This window comes from Entamoeba nuttalli, assembly GCF_000257125.1.
Source record: "Entamoeba nuttalli P19 unplaced genomic scaffold asmbl_10195, whole genome shotgun sequence".
NCBI lineage: Eukaryota > Evosea > Mastigamoebida > Endamoebidae > Entamoeba > Entamoeba nuttalli.
This window is the reverse complement of record NW_008580049.1, coordinates 6248-24626: the sequence shown is the minus strand read 5'-3', so window position 1 is coordinate 24626 and position 18379 is coordinate 6248. Positions and strand designations below refer to the sequence as shown.

Here is an 18379-nt window from a genome sequence, read left to right as displayed (position 1 = left end):
ATAATCTTTTCAACCTTCCAATTTTTCTTTCAAAAGAACTTAATTAAAATTTTCCAGATTCATTCATATGTCAGCTTTAAACACCGTTTTGACTGATTTTAAATTTATTCAGTCATATATAAAAAAGAGTTCTAAGTATAATGACCTTAAAGCTGAGATTGATTCAGTGATTCAAAAACTTGAAAGTATTAAACCAAATGAATTTGTTAATAGTTTGTTTCATATGAAAGAAAAATTAATTGTTTCTTGGTTTTTCTTTATGCTCATTTTATAGTTTTTAAAGAACAACAAGATTTCTTTGTTTGTCCTCTTATTAATTGTTTACTTACACATAACAACAAATTATATTCAGACGCTATGGGATGTATATCAAAATTAATGATGCAAAATTTATTAGGAGAGGTTTGTTATTTAACATTGACTACAAAGAAAATGACTAACTCATATAGGAAAGTTATAAATCACTTCTTTCTGAAATGGTAAGTTATTGTGAAATTGAACCAGAACAATTCACTAAAAATATTCAAGTTATTTCTACTATTCTTACTACTCCATCTATTCTTTCGATAATAGAAAGTCATCATATAATGACAGCAATTAGTATTTTAATGACATACTATGAAATTGCACCGCCAATGATTAAAGCATCAACTTCAGTTACATTTCCTTTAATTCTTGAGAGTTTATTTGAAAAAGCAAAGAAAGAAATTTCAGAAGTTCATTCAAAAAAAAAAGGTGTCATTGAAATGAATCAAAAATGGACAATGACAAATGATTTATTAGGACTATTTAAAGACTTACAAGTATTATCTCTTGGTCAACCACCAAATATCCTTGAAGTTAGTCGATTTGATCCATTGATGTGTCTCAAGTTAATAAAATATATTATTGTAGAATGTTCTACCTTTTTTGTTGTTTGTTATTGTTGTTTACTTGTTTTTGTTAAACAGAAATAACTTAATAGATTAAAGAGTATCTTGACTCTTTAAAAGATTTTATTTCAGTTCTTTCAAAACATTTTTGTCATAGAACTCAAACATTATCTGTGGCACATTCTTTGATTATTCCATTATTAAAATATCCAGTAAGAATTCCTTTTATGGCAATATTACCAAAACCTATATCGGAACCATGGGAGGTTCAATCATTTTTTACAATATGTGATACTTGTATTAGTACTTCTCCAACAATAGAAAGACTTGTTGATTGTACTTCTGCTATTGGAGCATTTTTAGAAAGAACATCAGCTCCACATTATCCGATATTATCTTCTATAATTTCTGATATTACTTCTTTGGCAAGTCCAGATGATGATAAGTTAATATCAGTATTATGGCCATGTGTTCACTTCTTACTCTCTGTTTTTCAAGACGAAACTGTAATATCAATGTGTATTCCAGTAACAACTATCCTTCTTCACCAACACCAACATACAGCAATTGTTGCTCTATTTACTTCACTTACTAAACTTTGTGGAATTCTTCATAATTATGTTCCATCACCATTGAACGATCATTGTTTAAATACTATTTATACTATTTGTGAAACTAATCTTTATCAATTTGGTGAAGAAGAATATCAAATCATTTTACCAGTATTAGATGCTGTATCTAACCTTTCTGATTTACCAGATAAATCAAGCAATTTTTCTTCTCTTCCTCATTTATTAGCACCAGAACTACCAGTTAGTTCCCTAAAAATATTATTATCTGCATTTTCCCATGTTGCTGGGTTATGTGTTAATAGTGGATCAATGTATTATTCTCGAGAATACCTTGCTGTATTATCAAATTGTGTTCAATTAGATGAAGTTTTACCAGAAAATACTCAAATAGTTTTATTATTTGCAGCGTCAGAATCTGAATGTGCTTCATTAATTCCACCGTTTATGATTGATTTATTAAGAAAGAGTAGATCAACTGCAGCATTAGAATTGACAAGACAACTTCTTCTTTCTGAGTCAAAAAAATGTGTGTCAAATACATTAGACGTATTATCAACAGTAATAGAAACAATAGAAAATGAGATGGTTGGTAAATGGCATATACTATTAGAACCATTAGGTAAATGTGCCCAAGAGAAAATTAATGTTGGAAATGCTTTTGGAGTAGTTAAACAAATTGCCAGTCAAATTGGAACATTAAAAATGGAAGAATGTTTGGATATTGTTAATGTAGTTGGACAATTTACTATTCAAGAAAATGATATAAATGTTTCATTGTCTGCTATACAGCTTCTTTGGGATATGCTTGAAAGTGTTACTGGAGATCAAATGATGAATAATGGATTATCAGAAAAAGATGTATTAATGTTGAATATTCTTAGAGTTATGAAACAAACAGTAAATGATTCTAGATATGTGATTTGGGGAGGAATGGTTCAAACATTATTACGTGCATTAGGGAATGTAAGCACTACACTTTCATCAATTGCATGGGCAAATGCAATTGATGAAATTTTACTACCAGTTTTAGAACAACTAAGAAATGAAATATACTGTAGAATAGCAGATATACAAGTTGTCCCTGAATTTAAGAAATCTAACGTTAAAATTAATTCATATTTAAATTCAATGATGAGAGAATGGAATGAAATTGTTGTTGTTGTTTTAAGTGGATTAATAAGATTAATACCAACATTTAATAAATTTGAAGAAGAGTTTAAATTAAAAATATTTAATGAATGTATTGTATTTGCAAATGTAGCATTCTATAAACCAACATATATTACTATTGAAACAGTATTAAAATATTTACATTGTATCAAACAACATACTACTCAATTAGTTACAATAAAAGAAAATGTATTATTAATAGAAAATGAAATTACTCAAATGGTTATATTAAATAATGGAATTAATACATCTCTTATTCAACTCTTTGCTTCACAAATACTTAATGAAGGAACATCACATTCAATTAATATTTTATTCAAATTAATTAATGTTTATCCAGATGATCATTATTTGGTTGATAATAAATGGAGTTCTGTACAACAACTTGTTATTACAGGATTAGAAAAATTATCTATTAGTTCATTAAATGAAAAAGATAAAGAAAGTATTAGAATGTCATTCATTGATTTAATTAATGAATTATCAAAATTAAAAACAACAAATAATAGAATAAATGACAGTAAATGGTATTGTTTTCCATTATTAATTGAAATTGCAATGAATTGGAAATTAAAGATATATGATAGTATTCTTCAAATTATTCAATTAACTACAACTCATTTTACTGATGAAATAAGTGTAGGGTATGGTCCAAAACAATGTTTAAGTGAAATTCGTTCTAATATCATAAAAAGAATTGAAAGTGTTTCAAATGAAGAAAAAGTAATAATAGCTAAAATACTATTTAATATTGAACCCATACTATCTATATCTAAAGATGAAATTATTGAAGTTGATTGTATTATTTGTAACAAAGAATCTTTAACATTATTTAATACTATTGTTAATTGGTGTGGAGATGAATCAATTGATTTGAGCCAAAGAATTGAATTGATTGATATTGTCATTGGTAATTGTCAATTCTTTTATTTTGGATTAAAACAAAGTATTTGTGCTTATGAATCAGTACTTTGTTTATTAGAAAATAAATCAATAGAAGATATTGTTTTAAACAAATTTATTATCTCTTTAAACAAATGTTTTGAACGATATAATAAAATGATTGATTCATCATCTAGAGAAATATGTTATGTAATGGACGATATATTTAGCATTTTAATTCAAATGTATAAAGATTACTATCCTCAACGTCTTTCCTCTATGATTATTAAAACTATTTATCAATTAACAATAGGAACAATAACATCATCAAATATTGAAATTCGTGTTTCAGCTTTAGCGGTATTAAAGTCATTATCTAGTGTGTTATTACAATAACTTGTGTGAATTTTTTTACACAATATTTTTAACTTAAGAGTAATAACATTTCTTTAAGATTATGACGACACGTCTTTTGTTATGAAAAATTTATTAACTCACTAAACTCAATACTAATAATTCAATTTTAGATTTTAAATATTGTTATTAAAAGATTTGTTTCTTCTTATCTCTTATTAGAATATCATACAAATTCGTTATAAAAAAAGTCTTTTCTAAGAATTAATTCTTAAAAAATAATATTAATTTTTTCTTCTCTCTTATCAGAATTTTAATTACAGACACTTTTATTAAAAGATATTTAAAGTAGTATAACTCTGACATTTTTTTCATGAGTTTGGTTTAGTCAATTTTAGTGATTTATTAATATAAATAATTGTTATTGCATTAATAAAGTATGAAAAATACTATTGACATGATAATTATAAGTATTTCAATTCAACAAGTGGATTTGGATTTAATTAATAGTGATAAAAAAAGAAATTGTGAATGAACAACCCAAAATGGTATAATAATAATCTAACTTAGAAAGAGTTGTCTTTAATAAACAAAAAAAAAACGACAAATAGAAACCAAAACAAAAGAATAAATAGACTTGAGTCAGTTTTATTGTTATTACTTTAATAAATTAAAAATTTTATAAATAGACAATAAACATCTGAACATGGCTTAATTAAAATTACATTTGTTTTCAGTTGTAAGGTAATAACTATCGTAGAAATGGATTAGTATAATTAATAAATGGCTTTGCTGGTGGTGGAATAAAAGATGGTATTGGATAATCTCGTTGAGTATTACGTAAAGAATAAGGATAATCATATTCAGTAGAAGTTCTTCTTCTTTCATCAGGAAGTGTTGCTTCTAAGTAAATAAGTCTGGCTATTCTTAAAACAAGAAATAAGAAAATACAAACCAACAACATTTGAGATTTCATCTAATCCCTGTAATGAAGTATCGTTTAGCCTTGCTATAGCATCAATAATTAAGTTTTTTCTACGTCCACTTTGATTATAACGATCAATAAAACAAAGAAATCCATTTTCTAAAGATGAAAGGTCATCTTCATTTGATTGTTTTTGTTTTATTTGTTCTAATAATGCAGTATTTTGCGAGAGAATTGTTAGTAAATTAGTTAGAGTGAATGATTTAATATTTTTATTTTCTTCAAGATAAGTAATGGCTTTAGGTTTCTTTTCTGTTGAATGAATGACTATACGAGCTTCAGATTTTTTCTTTTTAATTAACTCTTTTTTATGAGGATCTAATTTACTTATAGAACGTATAGGTGAAGATAAAACATCCCCAATATTTTTTCCTTCAATTAATACAGTAACTTTGACCCTAAAAAAATGGTCTTCATGTTGACTTGATAATACATTTAATTTACATTCCACATTCAATGAATGTTCACTTGCTTGAAGTGCTTTATATTTTATTGGAGGTTGATTTATAAAACTAACTGGTTTTAATTCAGGTGAGTCATAAAGTAATTCACAACAAATTTCTGCACCTTCTAACACTCTTGTATTTGAACTTATTGTTAATACGAAATTGCATTGTTTAACCACAACAAGAATTTCTTCTCCTTTTACCATTTCTGTCATAACAGAAGTTTGTCTTTCTATGAACAATGTATTTTCACTCATTTGCTAATTTCTTTTTCTTTTTTAAGTAAAAAATTTCTGTTGTTCTTTTTTTTTTTTCTCTCTTTACTCGAATAGTTTAAAGAATAATTTTTTTTAATTCTTTCTAATTTTTAATTTAAATTTATAATTGAATTTTCTAAATTCTGAAAAGTTTATCATTAGAAATTTTGTTTATGTTTCATATTTTTATTTTTTGTTTGGGTCGTTGAATTTATTAACTTTTTTTGATTCTTTTATTATATTAATTTAAAATATTATTTTTATTTTAATTGCTAATTAATAAAACTATTCATTGTACTTTTACTATACCTCAACTGTTTTTTTTTTCTTTCAAACGAAACTAAAAGAGATTTCTACAAATGAATTAGAAACTTAATTTTTATTAAAAATTTTATGTTATGTAAAACAAAAAAATAAAATAAAATAAAAAGTTGAAGAAAGAAATGTAGATCAAATGAATGAAGGTGATCTTTTGAAGAAAATACATGAGTTGCAAACTGATGTTCTCATAAATGAGGATTGTTTTAATAGTATAAAAAGACAAGTTGAAGAACTTATTATTAATGAAGTTGGAATAATTTCATTTGTTCTTGGAGATGAAGAAAATGAATGGGAACAAATTGTTTTTAAAATCCTTCATACTGACTTTACAGAAAATGAACAAATAAGAAAAAAAGAAAAGTTAAGTGATGGTTCAATGATAAATAAAAGTACAATTACTGTAATGGATGAAGATGATATATTTTTTGTTGATGAAGAAAGTAGGGTAAAAGAAGAAAAGAAACAACAAAAACTAGCAAAAGAAGAAAGGAAACAAAAGAGAAGTTGCAAATTATATTACCTTACTATTGATTCTTCCATTTTAAAACATCAAAAAGATTTTTTTGTATTGATAAAGTCTCAACTTGAACAACAACAATTTTTAAATGAAGAATTAAGAAATATGCCAATACAATTTACTTCATTTATTAATTGGATAAAAGAAATAGATTTTGTTAGAATAGTATTAATTATTACAAATACTTCTAAACTCCTTAAAAATAATATTGAATTATTTTATGAAATTACAGATGCATTTCTTACTTTATTAGACAATAACCATTTAACAGTAATATTTACTGCTCTTTCTGATGATATCTTCGCTGATAAAAAAATTTCTTCAAGAATTACATTTGGTAGAGATCCACTTATACTTAAAGGTATTTCTTCTCCTAAAGAAATGAAATCATTTCTTTTAAAAACAACTTCAATCAGTTCTAATGAGTGTTGGAATACATTCACTCAATCAATATTTAATGATAAAGATATTAATGATTTATTCCAATTATGTATTACTATTAATCCAATACGAAATATTGCTATTCATTTACTTCAAATAAATCAATTTAAATTAATTCATTCTGATACTTCTTTCATTTCATTTAAAATTCTTACATTATTATATCCTCAACCAATTTGGAATTTAACTCCATACCAATACATTGTATTAATTGGACTAAATCGACTTTCACAAATATCTTCCTCACCAATTATTTTAGTATCAGACTTATGTGATTTTCTCTTTAAAAATACAAAAAATATTAATTCATTACAAAATGTTAAACAGTCATTTTATTCATTAAAAGATTATCATTATCAAATTTTATTAGAATTACAAACAATTGGTCTTGTTACCATAAATGTTAAGAAATCAATTGTCAATTTAGAAATTACTCAATTAACAATTAATGATATTACAGCATCACTCAAATCTAATCCTCTTTTTAAAGAATTAATAGATTGGAATAATAGTCTTAACTTGGTTTTCCAAAAATAATGAATATAATTGAATAAAACTGTTAATTATGTGGTTTTTGAATTATAAACTTCCCAATCGTTTGTTCTATATTTTTTTGTTCTTTTGACTCAGAATGATCAACCCTTTCTTATGAATTCTTATTGCAAATATGAAAAACAATAATATTATTATTATAAAACAAACGTTAATGTTCTACCATTTAATTCAATACCATTAAAATTATCAATGGCTAACACACAACTTCTTGGGTCTTTATATGTAAGAAAACAAAACCCCTTATGTTCATCCCTTTCATTATTCCATGGCATATTAATATCAATTACTTCTCCAAATTGTGAAAAAACAATAATCATATCCCCTTCATTTAATTCACTTGCAATACCACCAATATAAATTTCATTATTATCTTTATATTTATAGTGCCAAGAGTCTTCATATCTACAACTATACTTTAAGTCTTGTTCTGATAATTTACTAATATTTGTTTGTCTTCTTTGGTATAAGCTCATTTTAAATTATAATTTTAAGTTTGTTTTGTATAACATAAAAAAATAACATAAAAAATAACATAAAAAAATAACATAAAAAATAATAAGTTCTGGTAACTGGAAGTTGAGTGGAATTTTTTTTTTCGTGTCAAAAACATTTTTTTCCTTTCTTCACGTTTTTAAAAAGAGATGGAAAAAACTATAAGAATAGTAAAAAACCTAGAATGAAACAAAGAAAACACAATATAATATTAACTTTTTTAAATGAAACTTTACTTTTCTAATAAGAGAATTAATTAATCCACTTTTAATAGTAAAAAAGAAGTAAAACTCTAATAACAAAAAACAGTTTAAAAAAAGTTTAAGTTGTGAACTAGAAATCATAAATTATGAGCAAATTCGTTATACTACCTTTTCTTGCTGCTGTGTTTTTAATTATTGGAGCGATATTAACTATTGTTTCTCTCCCACTCCCATGGGCTATGGCCAATGTTAAAACAGCTAACGTACATTATTCATTTTATTTACTTGGATGGACAACAGATAATTGTAAAGATGATAACGGTTCTCGCCTTCGTTATGGATATGGAAACACATTTGAATTTAAAGATTTAAAATCATCAGGTATTTGTGCTCTGGTATTTTTAATTATTGGATTAGTTTTTTCATTTATTTGTGCACTCTTCTATCTTCTTCATGCATTTGGTCCATGTCAAAAATGCTTAAAGAAAATTAAATTAAATGTAGGAAGAAGAACTTGGATTTTATTGATATTCGCATTTATCTCTCTTGCTATAAACATTGTTGGAATGATTTTATGGTTAGCCTTGTTCTTTGCACATAACGTTTCTGAGTGGCTTGCTCAAAGTTCACCAAATCCAAATTATGGTTTCTATATTGAATTAGCTTCAATTGTTGTTACTGCAGTTGGAATTCTTATTGCAATGTTCTGGAAACACAGTTAAGCTATTTGTTTTGTTCTCCTTTTTTAAAGAATTTAATACAAATATAAAATAAAAAGACGTTATTTTATGGTTATTTTTTTCATGTTATTTTTTATTACTTTCTTTTTCTTTTATTTAGAAGTATTGAAATTAAAATTATCAAAAACTTTTATGAATAAATTTAATTGTTTTTTTTCATTTTTCTTCTTTTTTCCTCTTTTTATTTGGTTCTGGTGCTTTTTCATTCTCCATTGAGAAAAAACATTTTAATAACTCTAATCCTTCTAATTCCATTAATGAATGATAACAATAATTTATTTCATGATTTGATTTATAGAGACTTGATTTAATTATTGTCATAACAGATCCACATCCACCAAATCTAGCATTAGAACATCCATAAATAATTTTTGTAATTCCACATTGTTTTAATGCTTCAGCACACATAATACATGGCTCACATGTTACGTAAAGAATACATTCACTTAAATGAACATGTTTTTCAACTAATTGATTAATACAAACTATTTCAGCATGTTGAGTTCCCTATAAATAATGAGGGGAGTCAATACCATTAATGACTAATTTAGACAAACGTCTTGAAACTCTTTTGTATGATTTCTTCCTTTTGCAACAATTTCACCTTTTGAATTAATTACAACACAACCAACAGGAACTTCTCCTATATTTAAAGCTTCTTGACCCATTTTTAACGCTTCATTCATATAATATTTATCATCTTGCATTATTAATATATTCTTTTTTAGTTTTTAATAATAACGTTTAATTTTTTTTTAACTTTTTAATTTACTTCTTTATTATATATTATAAAATCTTCTTATGTTATAAATGAATTAAAATTATCACTTAAGATTTTTCATATTGTTACCTTCAAAAGTTATTTAACTGTCTTATGTCTTTCACATAATATTACAACAGAAAAATTTCAAATCTTTAATTTTTGTTTCTCACTAAACATTACTCTTTAAATTAATTTGAAATTGTATATTATTCAACCTGTTTTTTATTTTATTTGAAAATTTTTTAAACACACCTAAGTTATATCTTCAGAATTACTTAAAAAATTTTTATAATTTAATAAATTAGAAAATAGAATTACTTTTAATTCTTTTTATGGATATTCTTCTATTTAACACTATCTTTGTTGAAATTGTAAATTTTGATAATTCTTTTTGTGAAGATATTTTAAACGTCATGAACATATAGAATTCGTTCTTTAATTCTGCTTCAATTACACTTAAGTTCTTTCTTTTTGAATTTTGTATGTTTATTAGACACTAATTTGGCTTGAGTGTATCGTACAAAAATAATAGTAGTTCAAGTATTAAGTTATAATCTATCACCTAAATTCAAAAATAAGTTAAATTTAAACAAGTTACATTAACCAATAAGATATCAAGTCTAATAAGAATTTTTTGACTATTCTATTTGTTATTTTGATTATCTTAAATGTTTTCAAAGAATGTGATAATTATTATAAAATAAAAAGTTCAAGTTGTTTAATTAATTCAGACTCAAGATGTGAACAAACAATGCAAACAAAAAATATCTAAATAGTTTAATAAAAAACCACAACCTTTATTTATAAGACTAAACCAATATATAAATTTATAGAAATAGAATAACATAAAATTAATGAAATGTATAATGTATTTGTTCAAATGAAAAATTGAATGATAACAAAAAAGAACACAACATTCTAATATATCAAAAGACTAATTAAAAAAATATTGGTGGTTCATTTAGATGTTTTAGTATTCCAATTATATTAAATATTCCATTATCAAAATGAAATATTATTAACCAAGAATCTTATTTAGATGAAGAGATATTTAAAATATATATAAAAGATGTGATTGAATAACTATAAATAATTTAATTAAATTTTAGATGTTTTTTTATTAAATATTATTATTTAACATAAAATAATAATTTTTAAAATGATGAAACAACATAATTAGAATAAAGCAACATAATAGAAATTAAACATATATGAATAATAGAAAAAAAAACAAGAGATATGATACTTAATAGCTATCTTCTGATTTTTTTTCAGCTTCATTCCTAACAGTGAGATCAGTCTCACGTTTTGTATCATTCTTTGTTCCTTCAGGAACTTTATTTGCGATTTCTTTTTCTTTCTTCATATTCATATATTTCTCTTCCATCTTACTTAATACTTTCTTGTGGTCAGTCCAAATAGTTTCCATAATTTTCATATAACTTGAAGGTACTTCTTGGTCAATACATTCAACTAATTTATCTATAAATGGTTGAGCAGGATCAATTATCCAATACATATTCTTTCTAAATTTCTCGTTTCCACAATATCCTTCAAAAAGAAGAAATTCTCTTCCATTTTTTTCAATAATAGAATATTTAATTTCTCCATTAAAAATAGTAATATATTCAACAACGAGATCAGCTCTAAATACTAATTTAAATAATATTGGTGAATATTCAATCAAAAACATTTTACCAATTATTGATGTTGGTACACATCTTTCTTTTTCAATAGCACATTTTCCACATCTAATAATTGAAATAATTTTTTCTTTTGATACAATTGGAACAGGAATCATTTGTACTGAATCATTTGTAAAATAATTAATAATTTTACATGAAATATATTTACTTGCTTTAAATTCTGATGGAAGTTGTCCTGTTTTAATTGATGGGATTAATTGATGTATTCTACGTTTTGGAACAATTGCTATTCCTTCTGACATTCTCATCAGTAATCTTTGATATGGATTTTGTTTATTTCTATTTACTTCAGTAATTTTCCAACTCCTTCCTTGGCGTTTAACAAGACTAAAAATTAATGACTTAGTATGGCTTGTAATTTGTAATACATCTCCAAATAGTACAAAGTTTACGTGATAATTTTTTAATTGTAATAATTCATTTCTTCTTAACACTGCATCAGACAATGCTTGTTCAGAAGATATAAATGAAACTATATGAACTGAATCCCATTGTCTTTGTTGTGTAATAAATAAACTTTTACGAAGACATCTTAATGGATGTGGTTTATCATAACTTGGTTTTAATTTATCAATACAGTTAATTAGCTGTCTTTGATTTGTTGGTGAAATAATCATCGTTGAATTATTATCTGATAACACAATTGAATATCCAGAAAAATAATTTGTTTTTAATATCATTTCTATCGCTTCTTTAACATGTCCTATTCTCGTTGGTAAGTAATCTTCATTCCACATCGTCCCATTTACTTCAATATTAAAAATACACAAATTCATGGAATAAATAAGTTCAGTTTATAGTCAATTATCAGTTTCTTTTTTGGTATTTTTCTTTCCCAATCCTTAGCTTATTTCTATTGGAATTAATTTCTTTACTATTTTTATTATATTATTTATTAAATATATCATTACATATAGTTTTTTTATTGACTTCAACTTGTTTTATTTTTATCTTTCCTTTTTTCATTTTTAAAAAACAAATACTAATTTTGTGTTTTATATAACTTATATAAAAAATTTTAAAATCTAACCTCCATTGACAAATTCTTTTACTTTTTAAATGAATTTATAAATTACCTCTTTTTAATGAAATAAAACAATAATCCTATGAATAATATTTTAATCAGAAAGATATCAATTTTATTCTCAAATCAATTTTGTTTATTTTAATTAATCAAATTATTATTTATTTAAAAGACTTTAGTTTAAAACTTGTTGAAAAATTTCAAAATAAAAAAAATATTGTGTTAGCCTCTGTGGTTTTCTTGTATGAAAATAGTTTTATAATGTCAATTTGCTTAAAGACTTAATATAATAATCTTTTTATCTTTTAGGTCAATTCTTAAAGGTGAAAAGTGTTTTTAAGGCATGTTTATATTTTTTTATGAACGAAATACTATTTACCACATTGTGTTCTCATAACTTAAATCTCTTATCGGCTTTAACAATGATCATTGTTTTTATATTGTTTTTATGTTGATAAGTATTTTTAGAATTCTTAAAAATACCGATTTGTTTATTCGGAATTTATAAGTCATTTTTCTGTTCTGTTTCAGTAACAAAACAATTATATAAAAGTACAAAACAAACACTCTATTTTTTAATTCATAACAGAAAATAACCAATAAAATTGTAAAATGACACATAATAAATAAAATTTTTAGGGGTTTTATTGTTGAATATTACTCAGATTTTGTACTAACTCATTTAACTACCAAAGAGAGGCTGTAATGTTATTTTAGATAATATTTTATCATGTTATTTTGGTTTAATGAAAAAAAAAACGTTAAAAAATATTAATGTTTCAGAAAAAGAAATTAAATAGATAGTGGTTCAAGGATTATTTAACATAAATTAAACTAATATTAAATAATACAAAGAAAATCCCTCCATGAAAAATAATGATAAGAATTTTTTATTGACTCTTGTAATACAAAATGAGAAATATGTATTTAAAAATACTAACTTGTATTTATTAATAAACTTTCTTTTTAAAAACTCAATATAATAATTATATGAAACATAGATAAATTTAGAATAAATTTATTGGATTAAAGTTTAATTATTTTTAAAACTTTTTTAATAATAAAAAGTAGTCATACTATTTAATAAAATAATGACTTAATTACATTGTTATGTTATCAATAATATAATAAGACGAAATATACACTACATTTCTAGTTTTTCTATTAACTTGGACATTTAACTTTTATTTCTTTAAAACCACTCTAAAATTGATAAAAAAGCTATCAAGCATGAAACTAGTATGAGCTTAATAGAACTCTTTTATTCACTGAAGGTAAAATGTGCATATTTGTTAAACAGATCATTTATTTCAACATGGCAATGGATCAGTGACTGTTAAACTGTCTGATGTGCCGTTATTAATTTTTGGTGTTTCTTTAGTTGGTCTTGAAATTTGAGTATTTTTGAGTAATGAAGCTTCAGAGATAGAACGCGAAACCATAGATTGAAATCGATGAAACAGATCTGGTTGAAACGGTGTTTCGTATGAAGTAGGACAATTTTCCATATTAGGATCATCAAAATTCATAACCTCTTCTTCTTTTATATAATTTATAGTAGGTGTTTTTATTTCTTCTGTTTTAAAAAGACTTGATTGAATTTCGTTTATATCAACTGGGTTATCTGATAATGCTTTTAATTCTTTCATAAAGCGTTTACTTTCTTCTTCCCATTTAGGTTGCACCAAAGATAAAAAGTCATCAAATCCAAAAACAGTATTACAATCAGATTTTCTAAGACAAGAAACAATTCCTTCAAGAATTTCATGCCCAATTGAGAATATCTGTTTATCTCTAATACTAATAGTAGAACAAAGTATTTCAGTAACTTTAGTAAATTTTGGACGTACTTGCTTCGGTTTTCTTTGTGCTCCTTTTGTTTGAATACCAAGTTTATTTCCAAGCTCAATAAACACTTCCATTGAAAGAGAGGTATATATCTCTTTGTCTCTTTTTCCATTCTTATCAATACATCTCTTTTCAAATTCTTCATCATTTTCAAATATAATTTCGTTATTTCTTTTTATTGATTGGACTTGTACATATGGAAGAGCTTTACATCCATGTTTTGGTCTTACAAATTGAACTTTATAACCAAAACAGGTAATCATAGACAATAAAATCATCTCTTGACATCCTCTTCTTTCAATTCTTCTATTAGCATTTCTTAAATTCTTTTTTTGTTCTGGTGTTGGCGAACTTATTTTTTGTTTTTCCATTTTCTTCCTATAATTTTAAAGATCGAGCTTAGGGTTTCTTTCATTTTTGAAAAGTGAAAGTTTTATTCATAAAAAAATTATATGACTTAAAAACTTATTTAGATTAAATTTCCTTTTTGAGTTCAAAAATTAAATTAGAAATCTTTTATTTAATTATTGCACCTCTTTAAAAAACATAACTAACCCTTTTCTCTTCTGGCTATGTATGAGTTATACGTCTTATTTTTGTTGTTTTTAGGTATTGTAAAATAATCTATATTATTATTGGAACATATAATAGTTCTTGTTACTGTTTATATTTGTTTTACTTCATTTGAAAGATTGATTTTTCTTATTTATTTCGGTAAAACTAACTTTGACTTAAATAATAATTTTTTTCCTTTAAAAGGAATTAATAAATAATAAAAGTGGTTTTCTTTAACAAACTTGCTTTAATTAAGACATTTAACTTTTTGTTATTATACATAAAAGATTGAGACTTGGTTTGGTTTGAAGTTTTTGTGTATTTTTAAATTACATATTTGTAATATTTTAACATTTCAATTAAAATCATATTGTGTTTGATGACTTTCTATTTATGAGTGTAGTTAAGTGAATTAATATATTTAATTTCTTTCATCAATAAAGTTGAAGTATTTTGTTTGGTATGTAAATATTCTTTATTATTACATCTAATTAATGAATTATCATAAAGTTATTATATTCTATTAACATTATGACTGAATATTTTCTTATTTGATATTATTTAAGTTATTATTCAATTAAGAAATGGTATTTATTTTATATCTAATGTCTTTTCAAACAAACAAGAAGCTATAAATACATGAAAACATTGTTCATATTATATTAAATTCATTGAACTTCATTAAGAATAAAGAAAATAATAAATGAGAAGTGAGAAGATTTTAACTTTTATATATACAAAATGATAGATAAGTTACATATTAATGAAATGGTAAATAGGTGTTGCTTCAAACAAGAGTTGTTATCAATAAATAATAAGCATGATGATATAAATGATAAATCAATGGCAAAAATAGTCAGCACCAATCAATGAATATATCAAAGAATTAAATGAACAACTCATAAAGAAATAATAGAATAATATATTCATCCTTATTAAGAACTAAAGAATAATTACAACATTTAGAAATATCTTTAAAAGGCATTGAAATAAAATAGAAAAATTATATAAATTGTTATTGAATAATGAACAAAATACTTTTTATTTATTTATTATTTTATTATTTTGTTAATTTCGAATAATAAGAATAACAAACCCACTTTTGTATTATAAATTTGTACTGAGTTAGATATTGGTCTTTTCACAAATTGTCTAATTAAAAGTAGTAACTCTCTTATATATTGTTTTTATAAATTAGATACATAAAAAGTTGTGTTATTCAATAAATCATTCTTTAATATTTAATTATCTTGACTAATTGTTGAGTCAAATTAATCTAAGAGAAAGTTATTTTTTGTTAAGACTTTGAAACTATTAATAAATATAAAATTTTTAAGAACAAAACTTCAAAATAACTTATAAAATCTTTGAACTTTTTATTAAATTAATGGGTCTCAAAGTCAGAATTTTAGGCTGTGGTGGAAATATTGGATTTAAAAATCAATCCACTTGTTTGATGTGTTTTTGTGGTGACTTAAATGAAGAAACTAAAGTAGCGTTAATTGATGGCGGAACAGGAATAATTAGATTAAAAGAAAAAGAAATTCCAATGATTAAAGATGTTGTTTTAACACATGCCCATATTGATCATACATGTGGTATTTCATTGCTAGTTGAATCATTTTACAATGACCAATTAATTCAAGTATGTAAACCAACTCTTCATTGTAGTCATATTGTGTTAGAACAATTAAATGATAGTATTTTTAAGAAAGGAATATGGATGAATTTAATAGAAAAGGGGTTTATGACATTTCAAAGTATAGAAGATGGAGAGCAATGTGTTTTGAGTAATGGAATTACTATTACTGCAGTAAAATGTCTTCATAGTGTATTGACTTTAGGATATATTATTTCTAATAAAACCAGTGCATTTGCATTTACTGGTGATACAACATATTATGAACCTTTTTGGAAAAGAATTAGTGAAGAGCCTAAATTAAAGGGAGTGATTTGTGAAGTTTCTTTATCGAATGAACTTGAAGAACGTGCTTTAATTTCAAATCATATGACTCCAAAAATGTTACAAGAAGGTATTAAACATTTATTACCAGGTATTAAAGTCTACGCTACTCATATTAAAAGTTATTCATACTATAAAGTAATAGAACAATTAAAAGATTTAGACCGTGAAATTATTGTTCTTGAAGATGAAATGGTTTTAGAATTTTAATAGACTTTTATAACCAACCACTATTTTGTTTATTTATTTATATATAGTAATAAATCGTTTGGTTAAATTTTTCAAACACACTCTTCATCTCTTAATCTTCATTTATATTTCTTTTCGGTTTTTTTTTTGGATTATTTTTATCATTTTGTTTGCACAACACCAATCCACAACACCTATCCTTCTTATGTCTTGTATTATTCCTACTATCTTATCTGAGAAATTAAATTCCAATATCTGTTCCCAGAAAAATGTTTGTGGCTTTGGATGAATTTAGCATATGGGAAAGTATTGTCTTCTTGTACAAATATTCACAATGGAATTTAAATTTATTTTAGTTGAGTCAATTTACCGTTTGTTACCTCATAAAAACTATTGGGAGAAGACTGAATTACTCATTAATAAAGACAAACCATCTAGCCATATAATACTGATAGTCTAGAAGAAATTTTAAAACAATTTAACCCCAATTGGAGTAAAATTATATAACAAAACGTCAACTTCAATTCGTTCCTTACCAAAAAAATACCTAAATATTGAATTATTCTAGTATATTTGAAACTGCCGAATATGGGAAATATACTGATTAAATATTTAAAAATGGTCAAATAACATATAAATATGGAAATAGTACTGTCAATTATAATTCATTAATATTATGTAATGCCTTGGACTTGAATAAAAATATTTAGAAAAATTATCACATATGGAAATTGTGAATAGGGATTATTTTTTATAATAATCTTCTTCCTTATATTTGTGAAATACAAAAACAATGAAAAAATGAAGGCGTACTTTAATTTTGGTTATGACTTACTTTGTAATGAAAAAAGATCAATTAATATATATTCAAATTTGGGTTTTGTGAGTTTGTGAAGTGATTATTTTTATTTCTTCAATACTAAAATCAATTGTATAAAATTCATTAAATTGGGTAATTAATATATGTTTATATATTTGTTTAAATACATATAATCATGTTTTGATATTTGATTTTTCTTCATTACATCATAACAATAAATGACTAATAAATGTGATGGTATAAGGACAATGTTTAAATTATTTTAAATTATCATTGTTGAATATTTTAGAATGAATATTTCCAGTCATAGTTACTCCTTCTTGTAACTTTACTATTTGGAGAAATGAATTTCTTTTTATATTTAATCATCTCCATGTTGTTATTGTTAATTTTTTATCATTAAATATTCCATTTCATTTTTTGATAGATTCTTTTAATTCATTTAAATATCATTCATTTAATTCATTAGTTACTTATTCAAACACCTTCTTTACATCATGTTTTCTTTCATTTAATTGTATTGCAATTAATTCATTCAAACTACTCTTCTTACAAAATGCTTTTTTTATTCTTTTTATTACTCCATTTCGACTTTCTTTTATTGTTTCTTTCATTTCTCATATTTCTGTGTAGTTTCAACTTTTATTTTATTAATACTTATATCTTTGATGTATTTTATTATGATATTTATATTGAAATTATTG

General features: G+C 24.0%; 9 protein-coding genes across 9 annotated transcripts; 4 read left to right on the top strand and 5 right to left on the bottom strand.

The window, feature by feature from the left end:
* Window positions 1-67: 67 nt before the first annotated feature.
* Window positions 68-3892, top strand: ENU1_213640 (hypothetical protein; the record flags this gene model as incomplete). The annotated part of the gene is made up of 4 exons (XM_008862481.1): window positions 68-212; window positions 275-402; window positions 450-914; window positions 965-3892. 4 exons carry the CDS (start codon window positions 68-70, stop codon window positions 3890-3892), a joined length of 3666 nt encoding a protein of 1221 aa, XP_008860703.1.
* Window positions 3893-4601: 709 nt separating this feature from the next.
* Window positions 4602-5538, bottom strand: ENU1_213630 (hypothetical protein; the record flags this gene model as incomplete). Its single annotated transcript, XM_008862480.1, has 2 exons — window positions 4602-4753; window positions 4806-5538. 2 exons carry the CDS (start codon window positions 5536-5538, stop codon window positions 4602-4604), a joined length of 885 nt encoding a protein of 294 aa, XP_008860702.1.
* A 454-nt stretch (window positions 5539-5992) lies between these two features.
* ENU1_213620 (hypothetical protein) lies at window positions 5993-7354 on the top strand (the record flags this gene model as incomplete). Its single annotated transcript, XM_008862479.1, has 1 exon — window positions 5993-7354. The coding sequence occupies one exon, from the start codon at window positions 5993-5995 to the stop codon at window positions 7352-7354; it is 1362 nt and encodes a 453-aa protein (XP_008860701.1).
* A 152-nt stretch (window positions 7355-7506) lies between these two features.
* On the bottom strand, window positions 7507-7845 carry ENU1_213610 (RNA recognition motif domain containing protein; the record flags this gene model as incomplete). Its single annotated transcript, XM_008862478.1, has 1 exon — window positions 7507-7845. One exon carries the CDS (start codon window positions 7843-7845, stop codon window positions 7507-7509), a length of 339 nt encoding a protein of 112 aa, XP_008860700.1.
* A 368-nt stretch (window positions 7846-8213) lies between these two features.
* On the top strand, window positions 8214-8789 carry ENU1_213600 (hypothetical protein; the record flags this gene model as incomplete). Its single annotated transcript, XM_008862477.1, has 1 exon — window positions 8214-8789. The coding sequence occupies one exon, from the start codon at window positions 8214-8216 to the stop codon at window positions 8787-8789; it is 576 nt and encodes a 191-aa protein (XP_008860699.1).
* A 174-nt stretch (window positions 8790-8963) lies between these two features.
* Window positions 8964-9514, bottom strand: ENU1_213590 (cytidine/deoxycytidylate deaminase family protein; the record flags this gene model as incomplete). Its single annotated transcript, XM_008862476.1, has 2 exons — window positions 8964-9314; window positions 9365-9514. 2 exons carry the CDS (start codon window positions 9512-9514, stop codon window positions 8964-8966), a joined length of 501 nt encoding a protein of 166 aa, XP_008860698.1.
* Window positions 9515-10816: 1302 nt separating this feature from the next.
* On the bottom strand, window positions 10817-12052 carry ENU1_213580 (hypothetical protein; the record flags this gene model as incomplete). Its single annotated transcript, XM_008862475.1, has 1 exon — window positions 10817-12052. One exon carries the CDS (start codon window positions 12050-12052, stop codon window positions 10817-10819), a length of 1236 nt encoding a protein of 411 aa, XP_008860697.1.
* Window positions 12053-13610: 1558 nt separating this feature from the next.
* On the bottom strand, window positions 13611-14519 carry ENU1_213570 (hypothetical protein; the record flags this gene model as incomplete). The annotated part of the gene is made up of 1 exon (XM_008862474.1): window positions 13611-14519. The coding sequence occupies one exon, from the start codon at window positions 14517-14519 to the stop codon at window positions 13611-13613; it is 909 nt and encodes a 302-aa protein (XP_008860696.1).
* A 1571-nt stretch (window positions 14520-16090) lies between these two features.
* ENU1_213560 (metallo-beta-lactamase family protein) lies at window positions 16091-16876 on the top strand (the record flags this gene model as incomplete). The annotated part of the gene is made up of 1 exon (XM_008862473.1): window positions 16091-16876. One exon carries the CDS (start codon window positions 16091-16093, stop codon window positions 16874-16876), a length of 786 nt encoding a protein of 261 aa, XP_008860695.1.
* Between the last annotated feature and the right edge of the window lie 1503 nt (window positions 16877-18379).